Source organism: Rhinolophus hipposideros (assembly GCF_964194185.1).
Source record: "Rhinolophus hipposideros genome assembly, chromosome: 12".
Classification (NCBI taxonomy): domain Eukaryota; kingdom Metazoa; phylum Chordata; class Mammalia; order Chiroptera; family Rhinolophidae; genus Rhinolophus; species Rhinolophus hipposideros.
In genome coordinates this window covers 18,747,952-18,775,405 of record NC_138058.1, presented here as the reverse complement: position 1 = coordinate 18,775,405, position 27,454 = coordinate 18,747,952, and the positions used below count along the sequence as shown (strand labels likewise).

General features: G+C 37.2%; 1 protein-coding gene across 4 annotated transcripts in view; it reads left to right on the top strand.

Annotated features, from left to right (window-relative positions):
- CTNNA2 (catenin alpha 2) overlaps positions 1-27,454 on the top strand; it is a 1,066,300-nt gene that overhangs the window by 975,126 nt on the left and 63,720 nt on the right. For all 4 annotated transcript variants that reach the window (XM_081068568.1, XM_081068571.1, XM_081068569.1 and 1 more), the window contains one exon: positions 17,906-18,057. In XM_081068568.1, the coding sequence (XP_080924694.1) occupies positions 17,906-18,057 (152 nt within the window). The remainder of the gene's footprint in view (positions 1-17,905; positions 18,058-27,454) is intronic.

The following is a 27,454-nucleotide window of genomic DNA, read 5'->3' as shown; positions in this document are numbered from 1 at the left end:
TGATTTTGTTGCTGTGCATGTACATATTTATAGTTTTCATATGTAATCTCATTTGATTCTCACAAGGACCTTATGAAGTAGGCAGATAATAAAAAATCATCTCCAATTACAAATGCAAACATGGAGGCTTGACTTCGTCATGAGAGAAAAGGGTTGCAAGACTAGAAAATAGTGGAGATATAATTGGAACTTGGAATCTTGAATTTGAAAACCATTTCTTCATCAGTTTCTTAGAGAAGATAGGATCTTGAGGAAAGATTATGGACAACCAGTACCAAGTATAAAGTTTCTAGGTTGTGCCAGGATGTGCAGTACTCAGAGAATTGAGGTGGTGGCTGCTGACCAAAGGTTAGATGTTCAGTATGTGTCCTGCCCCTCCAGAAAAGCCTTGCCTGTCCTCCTCCAGGGATATGTGGCTGCCCACTGGGGAATCACTGCTGTGGGAACCATGATTACTTAGGGGAGCCTGTTATAGCTCTCTGGTGCACTGGAATGGGACAAAGACTTACTTCCACTGAGCTATCAGAACATCCCACAACTGTGAATAGTTGTATCCAAGGCTGGCCTATTTTTGGTAGTGTATGCTCTTGACTAATGTTTCTTGGCTTTAGAACTTTACTGAAGTCCCCCATGCCTTGTGAATTTGTGTAAGTGAGGGAAATAAGAATTTCAGTAAAAGAGAGAAGGCAAAGATAAATTAACTCTATAGTGTATGGGATTATGAATAGGTAATGAATTGGGTCCTATGCAGGCACAGAAGAATCTGTCCTTTAACCCCACGGGGGCCTTCTCCTGTCTACATATGGACTTCAGAACCCACTAGGCTCCTCAAAAATAGATGTGTCTCTATAAGGTCAAATATAGCAGTGTTGTAAGTTCTGCCTGTTAGAAACATGTTTCCTTCTACAGGGAAAAGGTTATTTGCAAAGACTTGTAGGTATTTGTTAGTCTGGAATACCAAGGAAACAACAACAAAAAAATAAACAGAGATATTGGTTGCTCTTTGTGCAATACAAGCAGAAAGGGAATCGTGAAAATATCACAAAATAAAGAGCACATCCAGAGATGCTCTGGAGAATCCTCACAAATTTTGACTTAGAAATAATAATAATGATAATAAGATATATTTGTATTTTAATTAGCTGAAATTCAGCAGTGCTTTCTTTCAAATAGACCCGCCCTTTGTGTTCACTAGAGAAACACAGTAAACCATACAGAATTTTTCTCCTCACTTTGAAGAATTAAGAAACAGGCATTTAACTGTCCAATTTAAGGACTTTTTTCCCCCTACCCTTTGCAAGACCCTCTCACATTCTTGTAGCTCTCAGTTCCTGGTCCCTTAGCTCTATCTGGTACAAAGTCTCAGCTTCATATGGTATATCTGACATGTAGCAGCAGTCCCTTGGGTCTGACACTAGGAAAACAGAATCAGAGAAGAGTGGGAAACATGGAGACAGGATGGGAAACATGGAGACAGGATACTTAGTTCATGCCTGCTCATGACTGGTTGGGGAGATAATCGTAGCAGATGAAAGATACAGAGCATATTGCAAATTTGCATGTGATTTGGTGCATACAAAGAATGAAGGCATTGTTCAAGAGACATTTTGGAGGGTTTTTTGTACTATATCTTGGGATGCTTTAATGAACAGGAGGAGGGGTACCTGTTGGGTCAAAATCTATTTAAAGGCAAGGACTATGCTTAATTGACTGAAATATTTTAACATAATTTTCACCATTGTCTTAAAATGTGTATACTTTTCTAGTTGAAATTTTTAACTAAAAAAGAAAATCAATGAAACAGAGCAATCCATTCTGGATCGTTGTTGCTCATCAAGATGTTGTTTTTATTTGTTAATTGTCAGACCTTTTAAAATCCTATCCCTTCCTTGCAGTGATGGAGTATTCTGGGGACTTAACTAAAGGCGCCTTCCTGTTTCTGATATCCACATTCAATTCTTAATTGAACAGATAAGATAAGCAAGATATTTAGATTTATTATATTTGTCAGGATCTATTGAAGATAATTAGGAAAGAACCAGATACATTGAACTAGACAGTGTAATAGATAATTAACATACGACTGTAGCATTACGTTGATGCAAAAGTAATTGTGATTTAAAAGGTTAAAAATAATTGCCAAAACCTCAATTACTTTTGCACCAACCTAATAGAAAACACAGGAATACATGTCAAGGAAAAGTGAATATTAGTAGGCTAACAACTAGAATATATAAGGTATGTCAGTTCTTCTGCTTCTGTACCCAATTGTTCTTTTTTCTAAAGAGGAACAGTAGTATTTCTTTATGTGATACTAGAGAGGTTGTCAAAGATAGGAAAGCAAAAATGTTAGCTGTTAACTTATTGGTTGCTAATTAGAATTATTGGGGGAATGTACTAGACACATGGGGTTGAGGAAGATCATAGGATCGGTTCTGTGATTATGGTTGTGCAGTGTTTTGTTGGTTTATGTGTGTGTATGTAAATAGATGTAGTGGAGGTGCCAGAATAATGTATGCAAGTGGACACTATTTTAATACAGTTTTTATTTTTTAAAATGTGCATACATTTTTGACACTACATATATATCTATATATCTATATCTATATCTATATCTATATCTATATCTATATCTATATCTATATCTATATCTATATCTATATCTACAATCTATCTATATATAGAAATAGATAGATATATAGATATATATCTACATATAGATATAGATATATCTATATATGGATAAAATATTATATATATATACATATATATACATATATATACATACATACATATATATATATATATATATATATATATATATATATATATATATACACATACATACATAATATTTTTCCCCTAAAATTAATTAGTCCTCTTGTCAGTTCCTGGCTGTACTAAGAAGACAAATGTGTTCAAAATAAAAACTCCTATGCATATCACTAATGCCCAATTTCTACTTTTGGGCTAATGTTTTGTTTCTGATTTAAAAACAAACAAAACAGTGAGTTACCTTAAATTGAAAACTTTGAGTTACCTTAAATCGGTTAGTTTGAGTTACCTTAAATTGAGTTAGTTTTTTTATGTGAGCCTATCTAACTTTTTCCTGAGAGTATATTTTATTTTGGAGAGAGAACACAGGGGCATTGGGCAAGGAGGGGAAGGTGCCAGAAGGGAGGTTAAGGAAAAAAAAAAAAAAGGAGCCCAGGACCTGGAAGACAAATGTCATGTTTTCTTTTGCCTTGTTACAACCTGTCAGCTTTTGCCTAGTTTTATATCTGAGTTGTTAGGTTCAAGGCCCTAAGGCAGAAGTTCTCAACCTCTGTACCATGGACCTTTTTAGCCTGAGTATTTCTTTCTTGGGGGAGGGGAAGTGTCCTGGGCATTACAGGATGTTTAGCAGCCGGCCTCAACTCCCTAGATGCTGATTGGACCTCCTCCCTCCCTCTCCGCAAGATGTGACAACCAAAAGTGTCCCTAGACATTGCCACATGCCCTTAGCTGGTTGGGAGGGGGTAACCCCTACTGAAAATAACTGCCTTGAGAAGAGGAATATCCCCAAATAGGGGCAAGTTTAAACAAAGCAAAATCGAGCTCAAGTGTTGAGTCCATAGGGCCTGGTGAATAGAGTGGGGTAAGAGTATATTACAAAGAAGACTCTGTAAAAGGAACAGAATGTTCAGAAGGTCTTGACTAGATCAGATTTTGCTGCTAAAGGGGTTCGTAAACACAGGCCGGCCCCTGTTTAGATGTGTAAATGATGCAGGGTTAGGTCTCTGTAGAGAAAATTTCGCTTTACCACCTGAATGCCTTGCCTTAGTGGCTAGAAACTGAGAGGTCCATAGAGCGAAAAAACGTTCTGCAGTTTGTTTTCCATGAATTATTATTTTTAGCAAAGATCATGTTTTGTTGAAGAATGATTTTGGTGTTCATATGAATGCTGAGGTAAATCTGAGTAAATCATTTTGTGGATTATTAGTGTGCTAAAATTCTAGGCCAACATTATATAAAAAATTACCTACTTATTTTTTTTTTTATAAAACTAATATCGGCTAATGAAAACACAATAAACTCGAGCTACATCAGCCCCATTACCTACTTACATATTTGATGGGCTCTTCAATAAAACCCAAATTATAACAAATTGTCAATAGCTTAGTAGTAAGTGCACGCTTGACCAGACCCATCTTTAGAAAGCTCATTTACAAAATCAGGTTGCTGCAGAAGGCTGAGGGGGTCAAAAGTGCTTTCAGTGATATCATTATTTAGATATATAGAACGTAGCTTATTCTTCACCGAACAGATTATATTGAAATGTCATTTTTGTACATTTGATAGCTGAGGCAAGTTTCTGGCAAGGTGAACGTGATCAGGTTGAGATATCTTTGAGATTCTGCCAGCATTCCCTTCTTCAGATGGGACAAAAAACAAGAAGACATAGGAAAAATGTTTTTTGTAAGATTCTATGTTATTAAGCATTTTATACGTGGAGATTCAAATTCCATTATTTTGGAGAACACGTGGGCCAAACAGATGGTATAAATTTTTTTATTAAGACTTCGTGTTTTTTTTTTTTTAGAACAGTTTAATGCTCACAGCAAAATTGAAGGGAAGATAGATATTTCTCACATACCCCTTGACTACATGTATACATAGTGTCCTCATTATGAATATCCCTCACCAGAGTGGTAAATTTGTTACAATTGATGAACCTATGTTGACATATCATAATCACCCCAAGTCCATAGTTTACATTATGGTTAACTCTTCGTGTTGTATATTCTGTGGGTTTGAATTGATGTATAATGACATGGGTCCATCATTATGGTATCATACAGTATATTTATCACTGCCCTAAAAATACTTTGTATTCCATGTAATCATCTCTCTCCCCTTCCCAACTCCCTAGCAACCACTGATCTTTTTACTGTCTCCATAGTTTTGCCATTTCTAGAATGTCATATAGTTGGAATCACTCAGTATGTAGCCTTTCCAGATTAGCTTCTTTTATGCACTAGGGATGGTATAATTTCTACTTTCATGCTCCTACAATGTAAAGTTTTCATAAAAAGATTTTTCATATCATTTCTATATATTCTGCCTAGAAAATGTAAGAGGATCAGCAAATAGAAAGCAGCTGGATGAGAAATAGTAATGAAGGAGTGTTGCATCAGTACAATGCAGTAGAGCAAATCCGGGTTAGAAATCAGAACTCAATTCTTTGACCTCTACCAACTAACTGTAACCTTACACAAATTAGTTAATGCCTCAGGGCCTCAGCTTCTCGTATTATCTGATATTTTGTCATCCAAGGGTGGTTAGTATTATTGATCTTGGACTATATGTGTCTCTGTTTCCTGGCTTCCTGGTAACTGCGCTTAATATAGACAGTTGTTGCCCATTAATCCTCTGTACAAACCCTCTGGTCCATCTGGACAGGTGTAATCATTATTCTTCAAGCAAAACATATCCATGCTGTTCTCACTCTCCTTCCGGTAATGTCCTCCTCCGTTTTCTCCTCCTCCTCTACATCTGTGTGTTGAACTTATCCTTTAAGATCTGGCTCAAGGCTCAGCTGGAGATAACGGGAAACACTATTAGTCTCTTGACATTTAGTATGTCCTCAAATGGTCAACAACTGGATTGTCAGTTCCCAGAGGTAGGTGTTTCTGTAAGCACCTGGGGCCTAGAATGGTGTCATCACATAATTAACATTTAATATATATGTATTGATTAAATGAATACAAAAAAATTAAGATACTGTTTTGTTTTTTTTGGGTTTTTTTTGTCAGTAGAAAATATGTCCACTAGCAGCCTTAGGCTTGTAGCTCAGGACTTTAGACTAAATAGACTTGTTTTCCTTCCACTTTCTTCACGTTGAAGGGAAGCAATCTCCTTGGCTACTTGGAACATGCATATTACAATTGGATAGATTTTTTTGGTAGTGGGATCAAGGTTTATGACTGGACAGGACTGAGTGGCCTACCTATCGCTGTGACGATGTAGGGGATGTGAACTGAATAAAGATCAATATTAGAAGAAGTTAGTAAGTTAGTAGGGACAAATTATTGGGAAAACAAAAACCATTAGATATTATATATAGGAAGGACTATTGTGGCTTAAGTCACTTCTCCAGACTGACCTTGAAATTTGATTATGAAAGTAAAGACTTTCAACAGAAGCTGTAATGACTGGGATTGTTCAGCCTAGACATCCTAATATACTTTAAATGTATTTTAAAGAACCCTTGCTATTGATGTAAAATATTTTATTTCTCTCTTAAAGGTCAACAGGATTATGATGTGGAGGAAATGTCATATTGGTGTTTGTGATATTCATGGTGGTGGGAAGTCAGAAGTGTCAGAAGAGGAAATTGTAACCTCTTAATGGCCCTTAGATAGGCAATGTGTAGTTTGTCTCCAAGCCCTTTCTATCTGACTGAAACCTACATACTCTAGGTATCATAGGGATCTGGCTGATGGTTTTAGTATCTACATTTACTGTATCCTGAAAGCAAATGCAAAGTTTCTGGACCAGAAAACCAACTTATTACTTAAAACAATAACCTCGCCAGTTTCCCATGCCTGATGCTATTGCTCAAGGCAGGTAATTAGGGCAGATGAATTCCGCTCACACAAGCGAGGTCCATACTACAGAAGAAGAACCACAGCATTATGGATAGAGAAGCTTATGTAGGAACTGGTGCTCAGCTGCCTCGCACCCCTCTGGAGGAGGAGAGTAACCTTTGCTGGTTAACATTAATAAACTCCTTCCAGGAAAGACCCCCACATTGTTACAAACCTTTTAAAATGTAAATACATACGTATCTCTGTGGGAGATAACCTGGGGAGAGATTCACAGGTTTATTTTACTATTTTAGGATTGCCATTGAGTCATCCTTTGAACCAGATTACCAGTCAGAAAGCCCTGGCCATGAAGAAATTTGAAAATATTTTCTCTATGTTGGCTTGTTTGTATGCACTGTATTCTGCTAGAATTCAGATATGTCCAGCAATCGCAGCATGAGGGTCTAAAGAACCACGGAGAAAATACAAGTTGAGAAAGTGAGACACACATTTGTAGCCTGATAATAAAACTCTAACACGGAAGTGGAGGTGGGATAGGGTGGACATAGGAAGGCTCAAGAGTCCACATTTACATGTCATAAGTTCAGAGCAGCACAGCGGAAGAAACAGCGCTTTTCTAGCACCTGGTTGTCAAAGTAAAACTAAAAGGAAAAACACGAATCTCCAGTCTTGCGTGAATGCGTCATGGATTCAGAGTTCTGGGGACTGCAAAGGACATGAGACTTTGTCACTTCGAGGGCATCAGGGACCAGCATCCATGGGAGCGACAATGGAGTGGCAGAAGGGCCTGCAGAGTTCATCTAGCAGTGCTTTTGCTGATGTCCCCTGGAATTGGGGGCCAGGATATTAATTGGTCACACCTGAGGCAGTGTAGGAAGTTCCCTTCACCCAGAATCTCGGCCACCTCAGTAATAGATGTTTGAGTCACATAAGGGAAAAATAAGCTGACAGTCACTTGTTTGGGAGCACCTGTGATACTTCACCGGTGTAGTCCAGAAATAGTTTGATTAGGAAAAACAGGAGACTTTGCTTGTAGCTGAAGGACCTGAAATAACAGATGGACTGAAGAATCAGAGTTCTATTTATTCTGGTCCAGATGACCTCCAAATAACCTCCCCACTTGGTTTGTTTTTTATACTTTACCTATTCTCTAGCACTAGCTGCTTTCTCCCTTGTCAGTGAAGTCTTCTCTCCAACCACACCAGCCAATCCCGCTCCTCTGAACCCCCACTACTCTTATTATTTGTGTCACTCAGTGGGCACCTACCATGTACTTCCCTGTGTTGCAAACTCTTTGTTTGTCCATTTGTCTGTCTTCACGTATCTATCTGTCCTCTGTCTACTTTTCTATTTAGGCTGTGTGTGTGTTGCTTCCTAATTAAATTTTAACCCCTTGATATTGAAGACCACCTGTACATTTCCTCCAGCCTTGATTCGAGTTTAAGCTTAAAAATGTTTATTAATATAAAAGAAAAACACCTTATTTGGGGGGGATGTCCTTTTAAAAAATTACAAGTTAATTTTTTAGCAGTTATTATGCCACATTTTAATTCTTTAAACCTCAAAAATGTGGAATTTAACTATTTAGCAAGCTTAATTTTCACAAACACTGTAAGCTAAATAAGGCATGATGTTTAATTCTTTATTTCTTCCTTAAGTTTCAGAAATGTGCCATCCTTTCTTCTTAACTTATACAGCATTTGTGATTATTTTTGAAATGCTTACTTTAAAATATAAGAAAACTTTCCAAGCAAGCATTTTCTTTCCCGAGGGAAAGGAATTTGTGTCTAGACAAGAGCAGATGGATGTTCCCTGATTCTCTTAGGGTAGTTACCGTGAATGGAATTTAGAGGATTTTTTTTTCCCTTCTAGGCAGTGCTTTTTCATCTTTCATCAAACAATTCAGCTCATGGGTTATGTATGGCCTTCTGGAACTTGAATTTGATTTTGATGTTTGAAACGTACATTATAATTTTTCAAACATGAATTTATGAAAATGGAAGCCTTTAGGAACTCCCACAGAGGGAACAGATGACTGAGTCTGACGAAACCAAGTCCAAGAATACACATGACTGAAAGAATTAGATCTAGCCAAAATGATGCTGAGAGTTGTCTGCAGAGGTAGAAAGGGTAGACAAATATTTACCAGGAAATAAGGAACAGATGAAGCTGGGCTTCTTGTGTCCCAGCTCTTTGCTTCCCGTGCTCAACATCTTCTGACTTGATTAAGAGTTATCACGAGAAAGCACTGTAAATGCTAGTATATCATTGGTCGAGGCACAGTATGATTTAAACATAGAGAAAATATTTAAGTGTTATTTCTACACTGCCTCTACCACATTTCGAAAAGCATTTGAGGATACTCAAGATTCAAATCCAGTACATCAATGAATATACAATAAAGTATATATCTGAGACCAAAGGGAAGTAATTTCACAAGAATGTTAGATTAAGCTGGGAGGTGTTTTAGAAGAAGTGTTTTATTTGAGCTAGTGAAATGATTTTACAGTGGGGAGGGTCAAAGGCTCTTAACTTTTAAAGATTCTCTTTCCTCATGGACTTGCTGAGGTCTTAATGGAATACAGTGTTTAACACTGACTTCCGTGGCAATCAAGATAAAAAGGAAAATTCCAGGAGTAAGCTTATAAAATCTCGTCCCAGTGACAGACTTCACAGGAAATACACTATTAAAAATGCAAAACCATCAAAAGGATGATGTGGTCCTGCCAAGTACTGAGAAGGACATAAAAGCAGGGATACTCTGTTTTCAAGATAAGTTGTACCAACTTCTCAATTTTCAGAAATTTCAGCACTAATTTGTGTGCTGTTTTCAATTTACTTCTCTCCCACAAGGCCCACTTTTTGGTGGTGAATCATGGAGTTGTCCCTCTGAGTTCTGTGCAAAGGAGACCGGATGATTTCACCCGCTATAAACAATGGAAAGGGTGTGCAGATGGGTAGACACAGTGGGTCATGGTGTAAAGACAATTACAAGAACCATTTACTGGGCATCTTTTATGTGCCAGGCACAATGGTAAGCATCTTATGTACATTCCACCTTTTCTTTTGTTTGTTTTTTGTTCCTTGAAGCCAAGATCAAAATTTGTTGCCACTTTATTCCCAGTGGCTAAAGTACTACCTGTGTTTATATATAAAATTGTATTAAAAATTGTTGAATGTATTATTTCTGAATTTTATGTAAAACCTGAAGGGCCTCTATCATTATCCCTGTTTCATAATTAACTGAGGTTCAAATTGGGAAATGAAATATCAAGATTCAATTACACTTCAGCCTGAACCTAATACATAGACAAGAAACACAGACCAATCATAATTGCTATTATTGAGCAGCAATTTTAATGTCCTGCTAACTACTTTTACTGATGCTTCTCCCTATGGTATAGCATACTGTTTTCTCGCGGTATAACAAATCAATCACCGGAAAGATTAATGGATTAATAAATATTTATTGTCTCATAGTTTCTATGGAATGGAAAGCTGGGCACAGATTAGCTGAGTACCACTAACTCAACATCTCTCACAAGGATGAAATCAAGGTACCAGCCAGGTCTGTGGTCATCTCAGAGTCAGCTGGTGAAAGATCCACTTCCAAGCTCACTCATGTCATCAGAAGGCCTCAGTTGCTTGTTTGTTGTTGGACTTAGGACTTCCATTCCTTACTACCTATTGACCGTAGGCCTCTCTGTTAGTTGACACATAGGCTGTTTCACAGATCTTCCCTCAGAGTGAGCAAGAAAAGGCAAGTAAGATGGAAGCCAGCATCTTTTTGTAACATAATCTCAGAAGGGACATCCCACCCCCCTTGTACATTCTATTGGTTAGAAGAAAGTCACTTGTTCAAGCCCACATCCAAGGTGAGGGGATCACACAGAGCACTGATACCAGAAGAGAAGGGATCATTAAGGCCCATCTCAGAGGCCATCTACCAAACATGTGTATTTGCAAATGCATAAAGATGGGATAGATAATAAGTGTAATGATAGCAAAATTAGGATAGAACATTAGGATATGTGGACAGATCCCACAACATGGCCTTGATAAGGATATATTTAACTTCAAGCACAGCATACCTATTTCCTTATACATTGGCTTCCAGAACAGAAAAGATTCAAAAGATTCATTGAGTCAAAATAAAGCTATGTGTATGTGGCCAGGAGGGGACAGGAAAGTAGAAGAGCTAGATAGGGGAAGGAAAGACTAAAATTGGCTCGAGATGATTGGAGAGGGAAATTAGAGTAGAGAATGACAGATTTGGGGAATTGTAGAAACAAACAAGATGAAGCTGGTACATAATTCAAAGGGACGAAAAAGGAAAGAAAAAACTGACATCACTAGTACATATCAAAGGGAAGAAAAAAAACCTAATAACCCTAGGGAAAATTTCATTTGCTTGAAGTTCAGAGTTTCCAACATTAATCTCAGAATCTCAGAAGAAACTGTGTAACCAGTAGTGAGGAAAGTCAACCAGAATTAGAGTGAGTATACAAAATCAGGGTCAGAAGTGAAAGGTCTGGATAAAGCCAAGTACATCAACACAATCCTAGCCACACTTGTAGCCACCTTGTAGGAAAGCATTTACATTTAGTGGAAGTACATGGATCTATACGTTACATATAAAAATGAAATAGCCACTATCCATTAAGTAGAATTATGTATCCGTTTAATTACTTACTTCTTGCCCAATAGGTAGACTAAAAATATTCTGAACTCAGAATTTTGAAAGATCCTTGTTTAGAGATGGGGAGAGCCCTAGCACATTCTCCATACCTTAATGATCATCAAGTTCTTCACGAAATTTACTGATCCATTATGAGATAATGGCTGGCTTCTGTGGTTTGTGCTCCATTATTTCTGAGTGGTACCAAAGCTACAAGTGTGTCACAGCTTCGGTTTGCATTAATTACAACTTATACGTGAGTGTGACTTGGAGCTTCAGACTAAAACAGGGTCCTCACTAACTAGTGATGCTTCACAGGTGTACTACTTTCAAGGTGCACCCAGGGCCTTAATGCTAGTCAGACATTTTTGGGCAAATTTTGGCGCTAAGTGGTTTAGCTCATACTCTCCTTTATATTCTCCTCTCCTCTTGCCTAGCATCTAGTTGGGGGCCACTTCAATAAAATCCCGTAGCAGTGTCTGATAGAAACCATTTTAGGAAAGAATGCATTACCTGTAGAAACAACACCAAACAGTACTTTTATGCCATGGGGGATACTGGAATTGCCCCCAGAGTGTCTCCCCAAATTAATACTTTCTGGCTCCATATGCTCCTATAATACCTAATTCTTTACCCGACTCCAACTGTTAAAATGGAGACATAATAGCTGTTTCTGATGGGGGGAGGGGAGGAGTATAATACACTAATTCCTGCACTGGAATTGGCCACAGTTCCATCCCAATCTTGATATTTTATTCTCATTCTAGGAACTTTTTATATGTTCTCATTTTTCTATTTTATATTAGCACCTATTAGATTGGTTCTTTCTCTAGAACAGGGCCTTATCTATTTTATCTTCTCTATCCCTAGTAATAAAGTTTATATAATGTACACACTCAAGAGAGTATGTTGGTTAACTGTGCCATCACAATTGGTGACTCTTAATCTTGCCGATATGCTGGTTTGGCCTTGGTGAGCTAGTCAGGATACAGTAATGAATTTTCCTCCATGCGTAGTGGTGAAGCTCCTAGTCAGGCAGCCAGCTTTCTGAAAGTTCCCCTGAGACCAAACCTAGAATGCTAACCAGTAACTTGGTTAATGACTCATGAAACTCTTTAACAAAATTACTGAACTAATACGAAATGAAGGCCAGAAAGAGAGAGACTTAGTATGTGAAATGTGATACTCCTCAATTTGTCCCTGAAATACTTGATGGCAAATGAGTTCTTCCCTATGTTTCATTCTTTCCCTTCTCATCCTTCACCCAATGGAATAGATTAGCTGTGCCAGAAGTATGAAAACGACTTAACATGCAAAGAATGAAGAAGAGATGATCTCTGCCTTAAAATGACTCCTATGGGAAACAGTTGACATACAAAAAAAATCAGACAATCTTAATACAGTGTTCTAAGTACTGTAATAATGCATGTATAATTAGGATGCCATAAAATTGCATGGAACTGCCAACTTTGGGGTGTTTGGGGATTAAGGAAGGCTTCCCAATGGCATTCAATTCTAAACTGTGTAGTGAAGATTGAGGAGGAATTCACCTGGGCCAAAGACAAAGAAGTACATTTCAGTATGAGAGAATAAACTAATCATGAAGGTGTTGGTGTAATATGGTATGTCTCCATGTCACATTAGAAGACATAAGACTAATTCAGTCTAACTGGAACATTTGAATATATGTCGGAATATATATATATTATATATAATATATATTATATATAACATATATATATATGATATATATATATATATATATATATATATATATATATATATATATATATAATATAATATAATATAACATCCTGTCATTCTCTCTCTGTCTCCCCAGGTGTCAGATGTTTGTATCTTGATAAAGAGATATTATAGTCCCCTCTTATATTAAATGGAACCATTAGAGCATTTAAAGCTTGGCATGGACCATTTGCATAGTTACTCAGAGTTGGTGGGGTTGGTATTCGTTTCCACTGCCTCTAGTTCCCCTTGGATGTTGCTCTTAGTATTGTCGGCAGTCCTATTTTTATCTTTAGTACAACTTCTCGTTCATTTTACTAACTCACCCTGTGCTCTGAAATTTCACTCCTGAAGTCTCTCCTGAAGGAGGATACAGTCCAGATCTTTCTCACCTCAGGTTTAGGATCTCAATCAACCCTAGAATGAGGCAACCTTGATTTTTATATGCATACTTAACTCTGATTTCATTACTCCTGGAATGTCATCATTTTGTGGCCTGGTGTGCACTCTGCATGAAAAAGTATAGCGAGAATTTAAAAGTTTATTTCCAACTTTGATCACCTTTCAGGACACAAGCTATTAAAAGTGTTCCAGGATTTCTGATAAATAACAGTAAAGTGGTGTCTAAATTTTTTGGATATAATTCAGAATGTAAAAAGAAGCTTCTATTTATATAATCCTATATCAAAAGCTCTGTTAATATATAATGTGCGAATCACAAAGCCAGTGCTGTGTTTTGTCCTAATTAGAGAGAAGCAGAATCAGCATCATATTTGAAGTAGTTGGAGACATTTGCTATCTCAGTTATACTTTTGGGGTATTTGATTTTCCAGATCCTATTAAAGTGTTGGAAAAATTCATAGTTAAACTGACATTTGATGTTCTGTCAAGATGGATCATTGTTCTATGAACTTTTGTTTTTCTGTCTTATCACTTCCAAAAAAAAAAAAATCCCAGATAAAACTAAGAGAAGAAAAAGGACAGCAATATGAGGAGCAAAGATATGATTATTGAAAGAGCAGTAGCAGTTGACCAAGCCCTAAATAAATGTTACATGCACTTAGGGACAGAGCATAGAGAAATATTCTCCTAAGGATCAGACCCAGAAAAACCTGACTTGAAGTAAGAAAACTAGATGCCTTGTCATTTACAGTAAATAAAGTCAAATTGAATTGACTTCAAGTTCTAGGTTTTACCAGCTTGAGAAGTATAATTGGAATATTAAGGCTAAGTTGCACTTTGAACTCCCACTTGAAATGTAGGGATTCTGGACCCCTTCTTCTATCATTATTCCCCCTGGGAAGGTTGATGGTATTCTCTGTCCCAATCTCTTCATAAAAGGTCCTCATTTCTGCTTCTTTTGACAATGCCACATCACCAACTCTGTGTTTCATACCAAGACCACATCTTACTGAATCTCCGTAGAATGAGTCTGTACTCCATGCTGGAGCAAATAGAATACCATTCTCCAAACTTATGGTTTCAGAGCAGCAGTGAGTGTGTTTTGGGACCTAGAGCATTCTTTATGAAAATGGTCCCTTTAGATTTTAGCTTTTCTCTCTCTCCCTTGGGCATCATCAGGCCTAGAAGCAAGTGAAAAAGATAGCTTGTCACTCCCTGCATTTTCCTGCTCCCCAACTCTTCAGGGTTACCTTGCACCAAAAAAACAAAGCAACACACAACCCCTCTCCCTCTTTTGGACTCCATCAGAGGTCTTTATACACAGGTAGATGTGTGCATGGGAGCTGTAGTGTAAAAGGTGGGTACTACCTAACTCAGCTTTCCAGCTGGCAGTTTTGAAGGTTGAATATTAAGCATTTGATGACAGTCAAAATTTCGGAGGGAATTCCTCATTTAATACTGTTACCAAATTAATTTTTATTCTGTCCTGAGTCATGAGCTACAACTTTATGTTTTCAGAGAATTATTCTATAAGAAATATAGGCCTTGAGGGTAATGTGTTGATCTCTTTTTAAATATTTGAATTATGAAAAGAATCAAAGCTTCAAAAAGAACAGAGACTAATAAAACTGACTCCTTCCTTCCACCCTGAGGTGTAATAAATGTTAACATTTGGCATATCTGATTGATACTATTTTTTTTTAGCAAAAATACACTCGAGACCTCTTTAAGACTTCTACTTAATCTCACGTCTCTCCATCCGCTCTCAAAGGTAACCACTATAGTTAAGGTGGTATATATCCATCCAAAACATGTATAATATAAATGTGTATAGATCTAAATTATACACAGTACTCTTCTGTGTATATTTAAATTTCTCAGAGGTATCGCTTTTCGATTTGCTTTTCCCAGTCAAATCTTTGACCTCAGGACTTACTCACTTTCATATATTGGTTGTCCTCTGATTCCCATCCCTAAGTTCGTTTCATCCCACCAAGGTGTACTTCCCGTGAACCTGGAGTGAGCAGCTCACAGTTGTTCCCTCCTGAGTTCAAGGACTCAAAGTAGATCTGGGTTGGAGCCTGTTGAAAGAGATCCCAGTTATTTTTATTGCCATGTTTTATATAACTCTTCTTAACTTTCAGAATATACAACCTAGGAAGAAACAACTGTAACCAGGGAGACACAAAGATATTTTTATAACTCCAGTGTATGCCGCCCTCCTCATCAGTATCTCTTTAGAAGTCGGTATTTGGCAATGTTCTACATAATGTCCCAAATCACTGATTGGAACCCGGGAGTTTCATTAGATTTTGGTCTAAGTGTTTGCCAAAATGATATGAATCCATTTTCACTCCACTTACAGTAGAAGAATTCTCTTTTGTCTACATGCGCAATAAGATGGATGTGATTTGGTTTTAATCTGTTTGCCCCTCCCAACAGGTATGCAGTGATATCTTTTTGTTTCCATTGCAATTTTTCCAATTATTAATGAAGTCAAGCATCGTATCATGTGTTTATCTATAATACAGGATTTCCTTTTGTATGAGGTGCCTGTTCTAATCTTTTGTCTATTTTTCTACTGTTTTACCTTATTGATTTGTAGGAGTGTTATTCTTATGTACATCCTTTATCAGTTATATAATAGGGACAAAAATTTATTCAGCTAAGTGCTATTGATGGTATCGTAAAAATCTATAAAATTGTTTATGGTCATGTTTATGGTATGTTTATGCAGCTTAAACATAAAATGGAACAGAATTAATATTATTCAGAAATTTCAGTTTAAGAAAGGAAGGGACTTTGGAATTTTATTTAAGAAAGTTATTCACATGAAAATCCCAAATACCTACAAAAATATTTTCATGCCTAAGGATGTCAATATAAATTATGTACATTATTTAGTCATGTAAAAAGTTTATTCTCAGCACAAATGGATAGCTGAAGGGGCCTGAGATTAATGTGGTGGTTTTTAGAAGTATATTTTTATTGAATTCATATTTGAGGCAATACAGCTGAATATCCCCCAAATTCCTCTTATAGTTCAAATATAGCTGACTATCCCCAAAATTCCTCTTATAGTTCAAAAGCAGTTCAAAAGCTCAAATGAAGAGTTCAAATAGTGTAGAGAATTGATCATAGTAATTCACTCACAGAAAGAAATTTACCCCATGCATGCTTTGATTTTGATAATTTCTATTGAAAGAATTGTTCCTCTGTTTTCCTCTAACCCTCCTCCAAAAAAAAAAAAAGAAAGCTTGACTTTTCCTAGTAGAAATTATTTTTTCTAGGAATGTTTTTATCTTGAATACTCTGATCCTGGAGAGTAAAGTAATTTAGCAGAGTTTCTCACACTAGGGCTTAAAATGGATGTTAAAATATCCACAGAGGACAAATATGAGTAGAAAGATGAATCAGGCATGAAAGTTCAGAAATGGAAATAGATGAATGATGTTCCTCTTCTTTGTCCTTGTAAATAAAATGAATTGTTCTTTTGGTTTTCATTTGCTGTATGAATTGATTGTTATAAGATAACAATCTGAGAAAATTGCATTACAGTTTTTGAGAATCTGTGAAACAATAGCATTTTTTAAGTAGCCAATAGAACTATTCCAGGCATTCTACTGAGTTTACTTTCTACAAACTTCCGGTGTGTATGTAGGTGTCATACTCGAAAGAAAGAGTTGCCAGCATTTTGGAAATGTATATATGCATTTTCTTTTACATGTATATATGCATCTTTTTAAAATTTTACCAGGATTGGTAAAATTGAACAATTAAATTTATCTTTGAACCCATTAGTCTCTTTCCATAGGCTGTCTGCTGGAGTCTCTTGGGATTTCCTTGTCTCTTCTTTAGCCTCCCACCACAGCCATCCCCCCACCTCCTATGTCTCGAGTCCTGCATTTCAAACAAAATTGGAATGGACTGGATCATTCCATTCACTTTACTACGAAGCCATACATGTTAGGGTCTGCTACTCACCAGTTATGACTTTAGCATCTGAAATTAGTTACATTTTCCCTGAGTCTTTCGAGGACCAGATGCCATCCAATACATTTGTATGCATTGTCCTAATGAATCCTAAGGGGGGATCTAATTATATTTTTTTAGACAAAGAAACAGGTTTGGAAGGTTAAGAAAAGTTGGCCAAGGTTTCACAGTTAGGATTTCACAGTGGTGGAACTCAACCCAGGTTAGAATAACATGAAATCTGTGCATTTATACATTCTCTCACACTGTCTTGGGCAGGTTTCAAAAACTTGCTCAGTTGTATACCATCACCATGCATGGAGCAACGATATGCTTCCCCTGCTGAAAGTAAGGAGCACAAAATCCACCCAGTTGGATACAATGCAAACTGGACAGGTGGGCACCCGTCTCCACTGAACTGTTGGAGTACCCAGAGACTGCCATCTTGCCCGAGGGCTGAAACAAGGGAGCATGAGAGGGAGACTGCCTAATCCAGTGCTTTTCATTTTGTTTAACCTAGTGATGCCACGCTTTGCTGAACAAGTAGAGGTTGCCATTGAAGCCCTGAGTGCCAACGTCCCTCAACCATTTGAGGAGAATGAATTCATCGATGCCTCTCGCCTGGTGTATGACGGCGTTCGGGACATCAGAAAGGCTGTGCTGATGATCAGGGTATGTAAGGCCTCTGCAGCTCAGAGCTGACCAGACCTTCTAGCAGGGACTCCCGGGAATTTGCTATTTGATTTTTAATTACGTAGCTATTTGGCTCCTCATTCAGTGGGACATTGGGATCTTTTTACTTATAAAGGGATGAGTGATCCTAACAAGCCTAGATTAGCAATGAATGTCCTAAAGGATGATGCCCTGCCTGCTTTTTGCATGCATTATTGCCTCAATGTGATGCCAACTTAGGGGTGCCCCTGCTATTCTCCCTGTGTTCCTCTTGCTAACATTGTATTACCATCAGGATCAGGAAGCCATGAGGTAGAAAGAAATGAAGATTACCTAGCTTAGTAGTATTAATGATAATAATGACAATAAAGTGACACATACCTACAATCTCTTTATAACAAATAGTGAAGACATTATAGCTAAGGCTATATAACTTTTCAGTAAACGTCCCCCTATCACCCACCTACTACCTTCCCATCCTCAATTCTGTTGTCAGGTAGATGTAAGCCTTCCCAATCATTGTCTAAGTAATTATATATATAGACACATGCTAGAAAACATAGATTTTATAACTCCTGAGTATCATTTGCAACTTCTTTGTTTGCCCTCAATATGCCTTTCTCTATCTCTATTAAGGCACATCTCTTACCTCATTCCATTTAACTGCTGCATACTACTCCACTGTAAAATGAGACTTTTTTCCTCCTCACCTCATGAGCAGTTTGGCATCGTCGTTTTAAAACACTTTTCTTAGCCATAGAGCTCTTTCTTAAATTAAACTTCAGTGTTTAACAATGACATGGATGGCAGATATACACGTGTGGCTATTATGATAGCAGAAGAGATGGGGCTACTGTAGTGCCAATTCTAAGAGGATGTTGTCCAATAGAAACATAACGGAAGCCCATTTGTAATTTTACACTTTCTAGTAGACACATTCAAAAAGCTAAAAGAAACAAGTGAAATTAAGTTTAGTAATTCATTTGACTTGACCACACGTATCCAAAGCTTTGCCATTTCAACATGTGCCACTGGCCACAATTACAGTGCTCAGTAGCTCCACGAAGCTTGTGGTCAACTTATTGGACAAAGTAGCCCTAGACCGTGTCCTCACTCTGCACCTCCACACTTGCCTCTGAGGCTGCTCAATAAAACCACTTGCTATCTGCTGAGAGCATATTGAAAACCTTCGTGTCAGGGTGGTCACTGAGCATCTAAACCAACAATCCCTCAAACACTACAAAACAAGAATGACCAAATTATTTTTTTCTGTGTGTGATCTCTCAGATATTTCATAGAATAGTTGTGATATATTGTCCTCTCTGGATAATACATACCTAGTCCATCAAGGTTTTCATACATGGCATTTGTTCTCCCCCAAATTCCGGTATCTGGAAATTCATTAAATCTACCTGTGGTCCATCCTGTTTCACTGTGGTATCCCAAGAACAACATGGGACTTCCAAGGTGACCTGAGCAGGTGGAGTAGAGCATCACCAGAAGGGTCTCTGCTCCTTTTTTATTGACCTCCATGCTTCTCCTAAAAGAGCTACCAAACTTCTCCACTTAGGAGCACAAATAGCATATTCTGATTTTCTCATCTTGAAGTCAGCTTGACCATTTTTACATTAGATATGTCTTTCTTTCATAATAATCCCATGATTAATTGAAAACATTCAAAGCATTGGATAAATTGGATTAGACAATACTAATTATATTTAATAAAGTGGAGTTCAAGTTTGACATTTGGAAACTGTCTGATGTATTTCCTGTTCTTCTAACTTGCCCATTTTAGATCTGTCAAACTCTTAACCATCTGTCAAGCTCTGGCTCAAATCTAGTTTTCCCCAGTTTTCTCTCTCAAAAATACTGACCCTATCTTTCAACTACCTATAACTGTTTCTGCTTGTATGTCTGTTACCTTATTTATACTGTGACAGTTTGGAAAGCAAAGGCTGTCTTTCTATTTTCCATTTGCTGTGGTGCATTGTTTGCTTAATACCATGTGTGTAGGATGTGTGTGGAGGGAAGGGGAACAGATAACTAAGGAGATAGGAAGGTAACGGAGAGAAAATATAAGACAATTAGAGAAGGAAGGAAGGTTAGTCAGCTTTTTAAGCCTGTAACAAATCAGATCATTTTTCCTATTACATACTAACATGTGAAATAAAGTAATAGACCATGACAGTTATGTTTTCAAAGCATTTGGCACTAAACCCCACTATAATCCTCAAGACATCTTCCCTCTTTTGCCATTTTTCTGCTTTGTTAGCCTTCACATTTTTGTGATAAGCATTCATTTGAGAATCTGAGAAATTTATAGTCGTCATTCACTTATTCATTTATGATCTGTAAAAAAAAACACAATTTTAGATAAAATGCCATATCTTTGTTACATAAAGTGTCATTCCTCCATCTCGACATTTCAAGTGATTTGATCTGATGGATTTCACACCACTTAAAACTTAGGAAGAGAGAAATGTACAGTATGTACAAATAGTTATTTTTAAACTCCTCCTCCATTTAGCACTCAAATGGCTTCATTTTGTACTTAATTTCTTGGTTTGCTTTTGAGTATAATGACTAATCTACTTAAAAAAAAAAAGGAATCATTACACTAAGTCAGGAAGAAAGACAATGAGACAAGTAGAGCTGTTTTTTTCCCAGCAAAACTGGCCATGTCTCCTTCCCTCCCAAAGTGGTGGTTAATACTTTGGAAAGATAAGAAAAAATGTCTCTTTTTTCCAAAAACTAAATGCGGAAAGGGCCTTGAAGGATCAAATTGATCCTTCAGCAATCTGCCTTTCAGCTATCAATTCCTATTTAATGGGGGTAGGCGGCGCTTCAGGACAGCTCCAGACAACTGTCTGCAGTAAACAAAGCTCATCCTTCAGAGTTCCAACCTTACCTTTCACGACCCTCCTTCTCTCTCAGCAAAGGTCTACTCTGCTCCTCTTGCATGAGACTTCTCTGTTCGCTTCTTGCTGAGGCTTGTCCTTGGCGATCTACTGCTACATAGGAATTTTCTGATTACCCCAGTGTGATAGGTTAAAAGATGAATAAGAGAATCTGGCACACCAACGTGCATTTGATTCTCATTATTTGCAGTGGTTACATCCTATCATGGTGCCGTGAACACAGACTTAGAGAACCCTGAAACTGCTTCTCAGTGAAATTCCGCATTAGGTTCCTGTGAGCCTCTGATCACATTTTCATCAGCTGATCAACATATAATCTGGTTTTCTGTGTGTTTTTGTTTCAGGACACTATTTAATAGAGATTGTTAATTCATTACCATGAACTCACAGCCAACTGCATTGTAATTCATGTTTGAAGGAAGTTTATAGACCAAATGCATTTTCTGCATGAGGCGCACCAAAACTTTTGTACATTTACAAGACTGAACAACACTTGAGCATTACATTTGGAAGCCATTTTGGGCAGAAACATAACCAACAGAAAGCATAACAATGCAAAATAAAAATATAGCACTAAACAGACTGAAGAAAGGGTGCTTGTTTACAGTATCTGAACTGTGGTGTTTGACCGCGGCTGGGAATATGCACATTGGGCGGCCCAAACTTTTGCTATATTGTGCGAATCTGTGAATAACTACAAAGGTATTGACTTTGAGATTAGTGAGTGGAAAAATTCACAAATAAATAATCTACAAATAGTAAAGGAGCATGTGTGTATTTAAGACACAAAATGTTCAACACTTAATATTGGAAATTAAAGTAAGTGGTAGGGTAGAAGGTGATGATGTCTTTGTGTACAGATATCTGTATTTAAAAACAAACAAACAAACAAACAAAAACACATTTGCTTCTCAAAAGAATGACCCTGATAATAATCTATAATGGTATCTATATGCTAAACATTTGTAATTGGAACCTATTCATTTGATTACGTGTGAAACAACAGGACCCAGGGGAGGGTTCAGTATAAGGTCTACAGCTTAACTTTACATCCCCGAAACTGTGCGTAAGGTGCCCTGGGACATTGCAAGGTATTTTAAAATGTCCAGGGAACCACACAGAAATCTCGTAGATACTGTGTGAAATATTAGCTGACGGTTGTTCAGTTTAAACATCAGGTTGGTACATTCCTTTTGATGATGTCACGTATTTGAGATGCTCGGTTTCTGGTGGGTTGCTGGGATAAAAAACAAGCTCATATCTTGGCTATAGTAAAAAAAAAAATGACGCAATGAGCATAGGGGTACATATATATTTTTTGATTAGTGTTTTTGTTTTCTTTGAATAAATACCCAAAAGTGGAATTTTGCTGGGCTGTATACTTGATCTATTTTTAATTTTCTGAGGAATCTCCAAACTGTTTTCTATAACAATTTGTAGTTCCACCAACAGTGCACAAGTTTCCTTTTCTCCACATCCTCACTAACACGTTATTTGTTGGTTTTTTTGATAACACGCCTTCTGATTGATGTGAGGTGGTATTTCATTGTGGTTTTTACTTGCATTTCCCTGATGATTAGTGATGTTGAGCATCTTTTCATGTGTGTTGGCCATCTGTATGTCTTCTTTGGAGACATGTCTTTTCATGTTCTTTGCACAGTTTTTGATCAGATTGTTTATTTTGTTGTTGTTGTTGAGTTGTATGAGTTTCTTATATACTTTGGATATTAGCCTCTTATAGGATACATAATTTGAGAGTATATTATCCCATTCAGTATGTTGCCTTTTTGTTTTGTTGAAGGTTTCTTTCACTGCACAGAAGCTTGTTAGTTCATGTATTCCCATTTGTTTATTTTTGCTTTTGTTTCCCTTATTCACGGGGACATATCAAGGAATGGACAGAGAAGGTGTGATATGTATATTTACATAAAGGAATATTATGCAGCAATAAAAAAGAATGATATCTTGCCATCTGAGACAACATGGATAGATATAGAGAGTATCATGCTAAGTGAAATAAGTCAGGCAGATAAAGACAAATACTGTATGGTTTCACTTACATGTGGAATCTAAAGAAAAACAAATAAATAAAAACCAAAACAAACAAAACAAAACAAAAACAGATTCATAGAAACAAAAACCAAAGGAATGGTCACCAGAAGGGAGGTGGTAGGGATATGGGAGAAAAGCAGAATGGTAATATAGTCAATAATATTGTGATATGTTTATACGGTGACAGATGATTACCGTGTTTCCCTGAAAATAAGACCTAGCTGGACAATCAGCTCTAATGCATCTTTTGGAGCAAAACTTAATATACGACCCGGTCTTAGTTTACTATAATATAAGACCAGGTCTTATATAAGACTGGTTTTATTTTACTATAAGACCCAGTATAATATAATATAATACAATACAATACAATACAATACAATACAATACAATACAATACAATACAATACAATACAATACCGGCTCTTCTATTAGTTTTTGCTCCAAAAAACACATTGGAGCTGATTTTTCCAGCTAGGTCTTATTTTTGGGGAAACATGGTACTACAATTAGTGGAGTGATCACATTGTAAGGTATAAAAATGTCAAATCACTATATTGTGCACTTGAAACTAATATAACCAATATAAGATTGTATACCAACTATAATTAAACAACAAAAACAAAAATTTATAAAGCAAGCTCAGTGGATGTCCATTTGTATTCCAAGGTTTGGGAAGTCATATAATGTGCAACAGACACTAAGTTGTTAGGTCCAATTAACTTAATTCACTTTTTTGTTCTAACTGCTTAATCAACAGAACTATTAGATTTTTTTATTCTTGTTATTTATTGAAGTATTCCTCTTTTTCTCCTTCTCCTTCTCCTTCTCCTCCTCCTCCTCCTCCTCCTCCTCCTCCTCCTCCTCCTCCTCCTCCTCCTTCTCCTTCTCCTTCTTCTTCTTCATTTTATTTTTTCTTTCTTTCTTTTCTTTTTTTTTTTTTAATTTAAAGGCACCATAAAAAAATTACTGAGACCATGAGAGTTCTGCAAGCAATAAAGTATGGGAATCTATTGCCTAAATATATTTTGGTAATTTTTATGCTAATTTTTTTCTCTGCCCTAGTTTCCTTATCTGCAAATGGTGGCCAATATTACAATAGGTATAAAGTGCTATCATAGACCTGGCCTTAGTAGATTCCCAGGAAATATTTTCTTTCCTCATCCTGCTGGGATGAAGTTTATCTTTATGCAGTCAATGAAATAGAACTTGTCAAATACGTCAACAATATTATTAGAATTGCAGGGATTGGAATCAGAGTATTTGTCATAGTTAGAAAATAAAGGGTTGAAGAGACTATAAAAGCAATTTATGTGACAGACTTGATCTACCAATTACAGATTGCTATTATCCAGTTAATCAACATGGTTCCATAGGTCCCTAGTTTTGTTTTCTTAACTCAATTAAATAGAAATAATTGAGTATGATTTTTTTTTTAATTTGGTAATCCAATCTTGGTCATCCATTTATCAAATACTTGTTGAATGCTTACTACATGCCCCACTGTTGGAAGTGTCCTGAATATAGAGGTGAACAAAATAGCCCAAAGTCCCTATACTCAAAGAATTTATAGTCCTTTGATGGGAGACAGAGAACAAATAAGTAGATGTAATATGCCAGTTAATATTCTGTGAAGAAAACCAAGGTATTGTAAGTGGGATAGAGCACAGGATGAGTGTAGGTTTTATGAAGGGTGGTCACTGGGTGACATTTGAGAAGAGACTTGGAAAAGGAGGAGAAAATGAGCCATAAAAGTATTAAGGGTTGAGGGGTGTGTTCCAGGCAGAGGGAATGGCACATGTGGCCTAAGGATCATATTGAATGAGATTGAAGCCATTGAAGGCTTCTAAGCTAGAGAATAACATGATCTGACTTTTATCTTAGAGGGACCATCCTGGCCGTATTGGTGAGAATAGAAACTATGGAGCAAGGGCAGAAGCAAGATCAGTTAGGAGGCCGCCAAAGTAATACAAGATAGAGATGCCAGTGACCAATCAGTCTCGACTGGGGAGATTCTGTTCTATATCAGCTTTAGGAAATCTTTAATTCTGTTTTCTAGTTTCCAGTCCATTCCAGTGATATAGAGCTCTGTTGGGAAATCTTTGTTCACTCATCACCCAAACTCTCCTGTTGCAGTTGCCAAACTATGTCTTCATCTTTCTGCTCCCAATGAAATTCACATATTTGAGCCTTTCCTTTAAATGATCCTTAATATATTTTTCACATGGCCTGGTGAAACAACTCTAAATCTTTCAGCTTTTTCTCATTTTTGCTTCTCTATAGAAGCTGTTAGAGAAGAGATTGAGCAATTGATTGGGAACCAGAGGCAGGTAGATTGATCCTGCAGGTAGATTGATGTGTGGTGTGATGGTAGACAAGTAACATGAGCTTCTTGAGTCTCTCTAATACACACAAGTTACTCTCATAGACTCTTAGAGCGGAGAGATTTTAAGGGCCAAATACTTCCATTGTGCCATTTTACAGATAAGACCCACTTTCACAACCTAACAGCTAATAGTAGAACCGGGGAACTAATGATACCATGCAGGTATTAGAGGAGGTATGTTCCAGGCAGAGGGAATAGCACCTGTGGCCCAAGGACCACACTGAATGAGATGGAAGACACTGAGGGTTTTCATTGTTGTAAAAAGGCCGTCCCTGAGAGAACAGAGGGCAGAACTGAAGCTTGACCCTAGGTCTCCTGCCTCCAGTCCAGTGAATTAGACATTTTATTTATTCCTTTTACCCTATAATGCCATCTAATGATACAGTCTAATTATCTCTGCACCCATTTGCAGACCCTCACTATTTTTCCATATATCTTTTAACTTGTGGAGGTCCTTGACCAACCCCCAAAATCACACTCATTCTTTTAAAAATGAATAATTCAAAAAATAACAGCATGCGTAGGAGACACATTTACATGAAATTAGCAAACTGCACATGCACAGAACTGTTTACATTGGTGGCTTGAATGGGTTTGCTGCATGGCTAAGGCACAACAAAATATTTTCATTTCATCAATTTGCCTGTGGCATTTGTGATGGGTAAAAGCATGGGCCCTGGAACTCTGAACTTGCGAGGTGTGACGCGTTGGAAAATTTACTCGATAACTCTGCTCCTGTTTAAACATATATAAAATGGGGATGGAATTGATTTCAGTAGGTTGCTGTAATGATTAAGTCCTTTAGCTGAATGCCTGGGCCATAATGGGTGGTAAAAATGATTGTTGTTGTTGTTGTTGTTATTATTATTATTATTATTAGATATATATTGTATTAAGCATAATAATTATCACTATCACTTATTTAGTTCACTGTTATCATTTACAAACCATTTGCATGTACATTTGATTCTGGAATCCTATGAGGCAGGCAGAACAAGTAGCGATTATTATCTCCATTTTATGAGTGAGGGGACAGAGGAGCAAAAAAGCTCGAAGTGACTTGGCAAAAAGAGCTTATGAGTGGCAGAGTTAGCACAAGAATATTCAGGTCCCCTGGATCTATATCCAGGTTATTAGTTTTCTTTTTTTTGAACTTTATTTGTTTTCTGAGCCATCGTCACTTGAATAAAAGCTCATCGCTATTAGCCTTCTGCTGCCAGATTCATCTGCTAAATACATGGATCTCCGAAATGTTGGACACCGTCCCATAGGCACTGTCACAGGCTTCTTTTTTTTCCGTTGAGTGAGGTTTTCCATTTCACTTTCCTCTTCTTTTCTAAAACTAATGATGAAAAGTGTGTGCAATATTGTCAAGCCCTTTGTCAGCAGAATTTACCAACTTGCTGTAATTGTTCTGCAGCACACTCCAGAAGAGAGAAGGATGATCAGAGATTATTGTCTCTTTCCACAATCAGAATACACTCAGCTATTTGAACCAGGGTTTGCCCAGGTTATTAACCGGGCTTTAGTTAATAACATATTGGAACAAAGTTTTTCCCTTTTCTTTTAACATTCCTGTGAAAGAAAATTGATCATCTGTAGATAACTGAGTAAATATTAATAAGATTGATGATGAGAGAGAAGGTGAACAGGAGGCATATGACAAAGCTTGGAAAATTACGAGGTAGAATGTGATATTGGCATGAAGGACCCCCCATTTTACCTTGACCAATCTCAAGGCTTCATCAATAACAACACCCGATTAATTACATGGAGGTAGCCAAAGAAAGCAGAAGAATAAAAGTGTGCCCTTTTGGATGGGGAATGAGCAACTGCATCGTCAGTGCGGCTTGGGGTCTGTTCCTTCCTTCTGAAAGACAGAATCCTGGGAGATGGTGCCACTGTGTGCCAACAGGCAGTTTGTGGGTGACCAGCGCCTTTAAGCTTAATGACACTTGACCAGCTGAGAATCTGACACTACTGCACCATTTTCCCTTTGTGCACCATCCTTGCCACCTCCTGAGTTCATCCTCTTAGAATT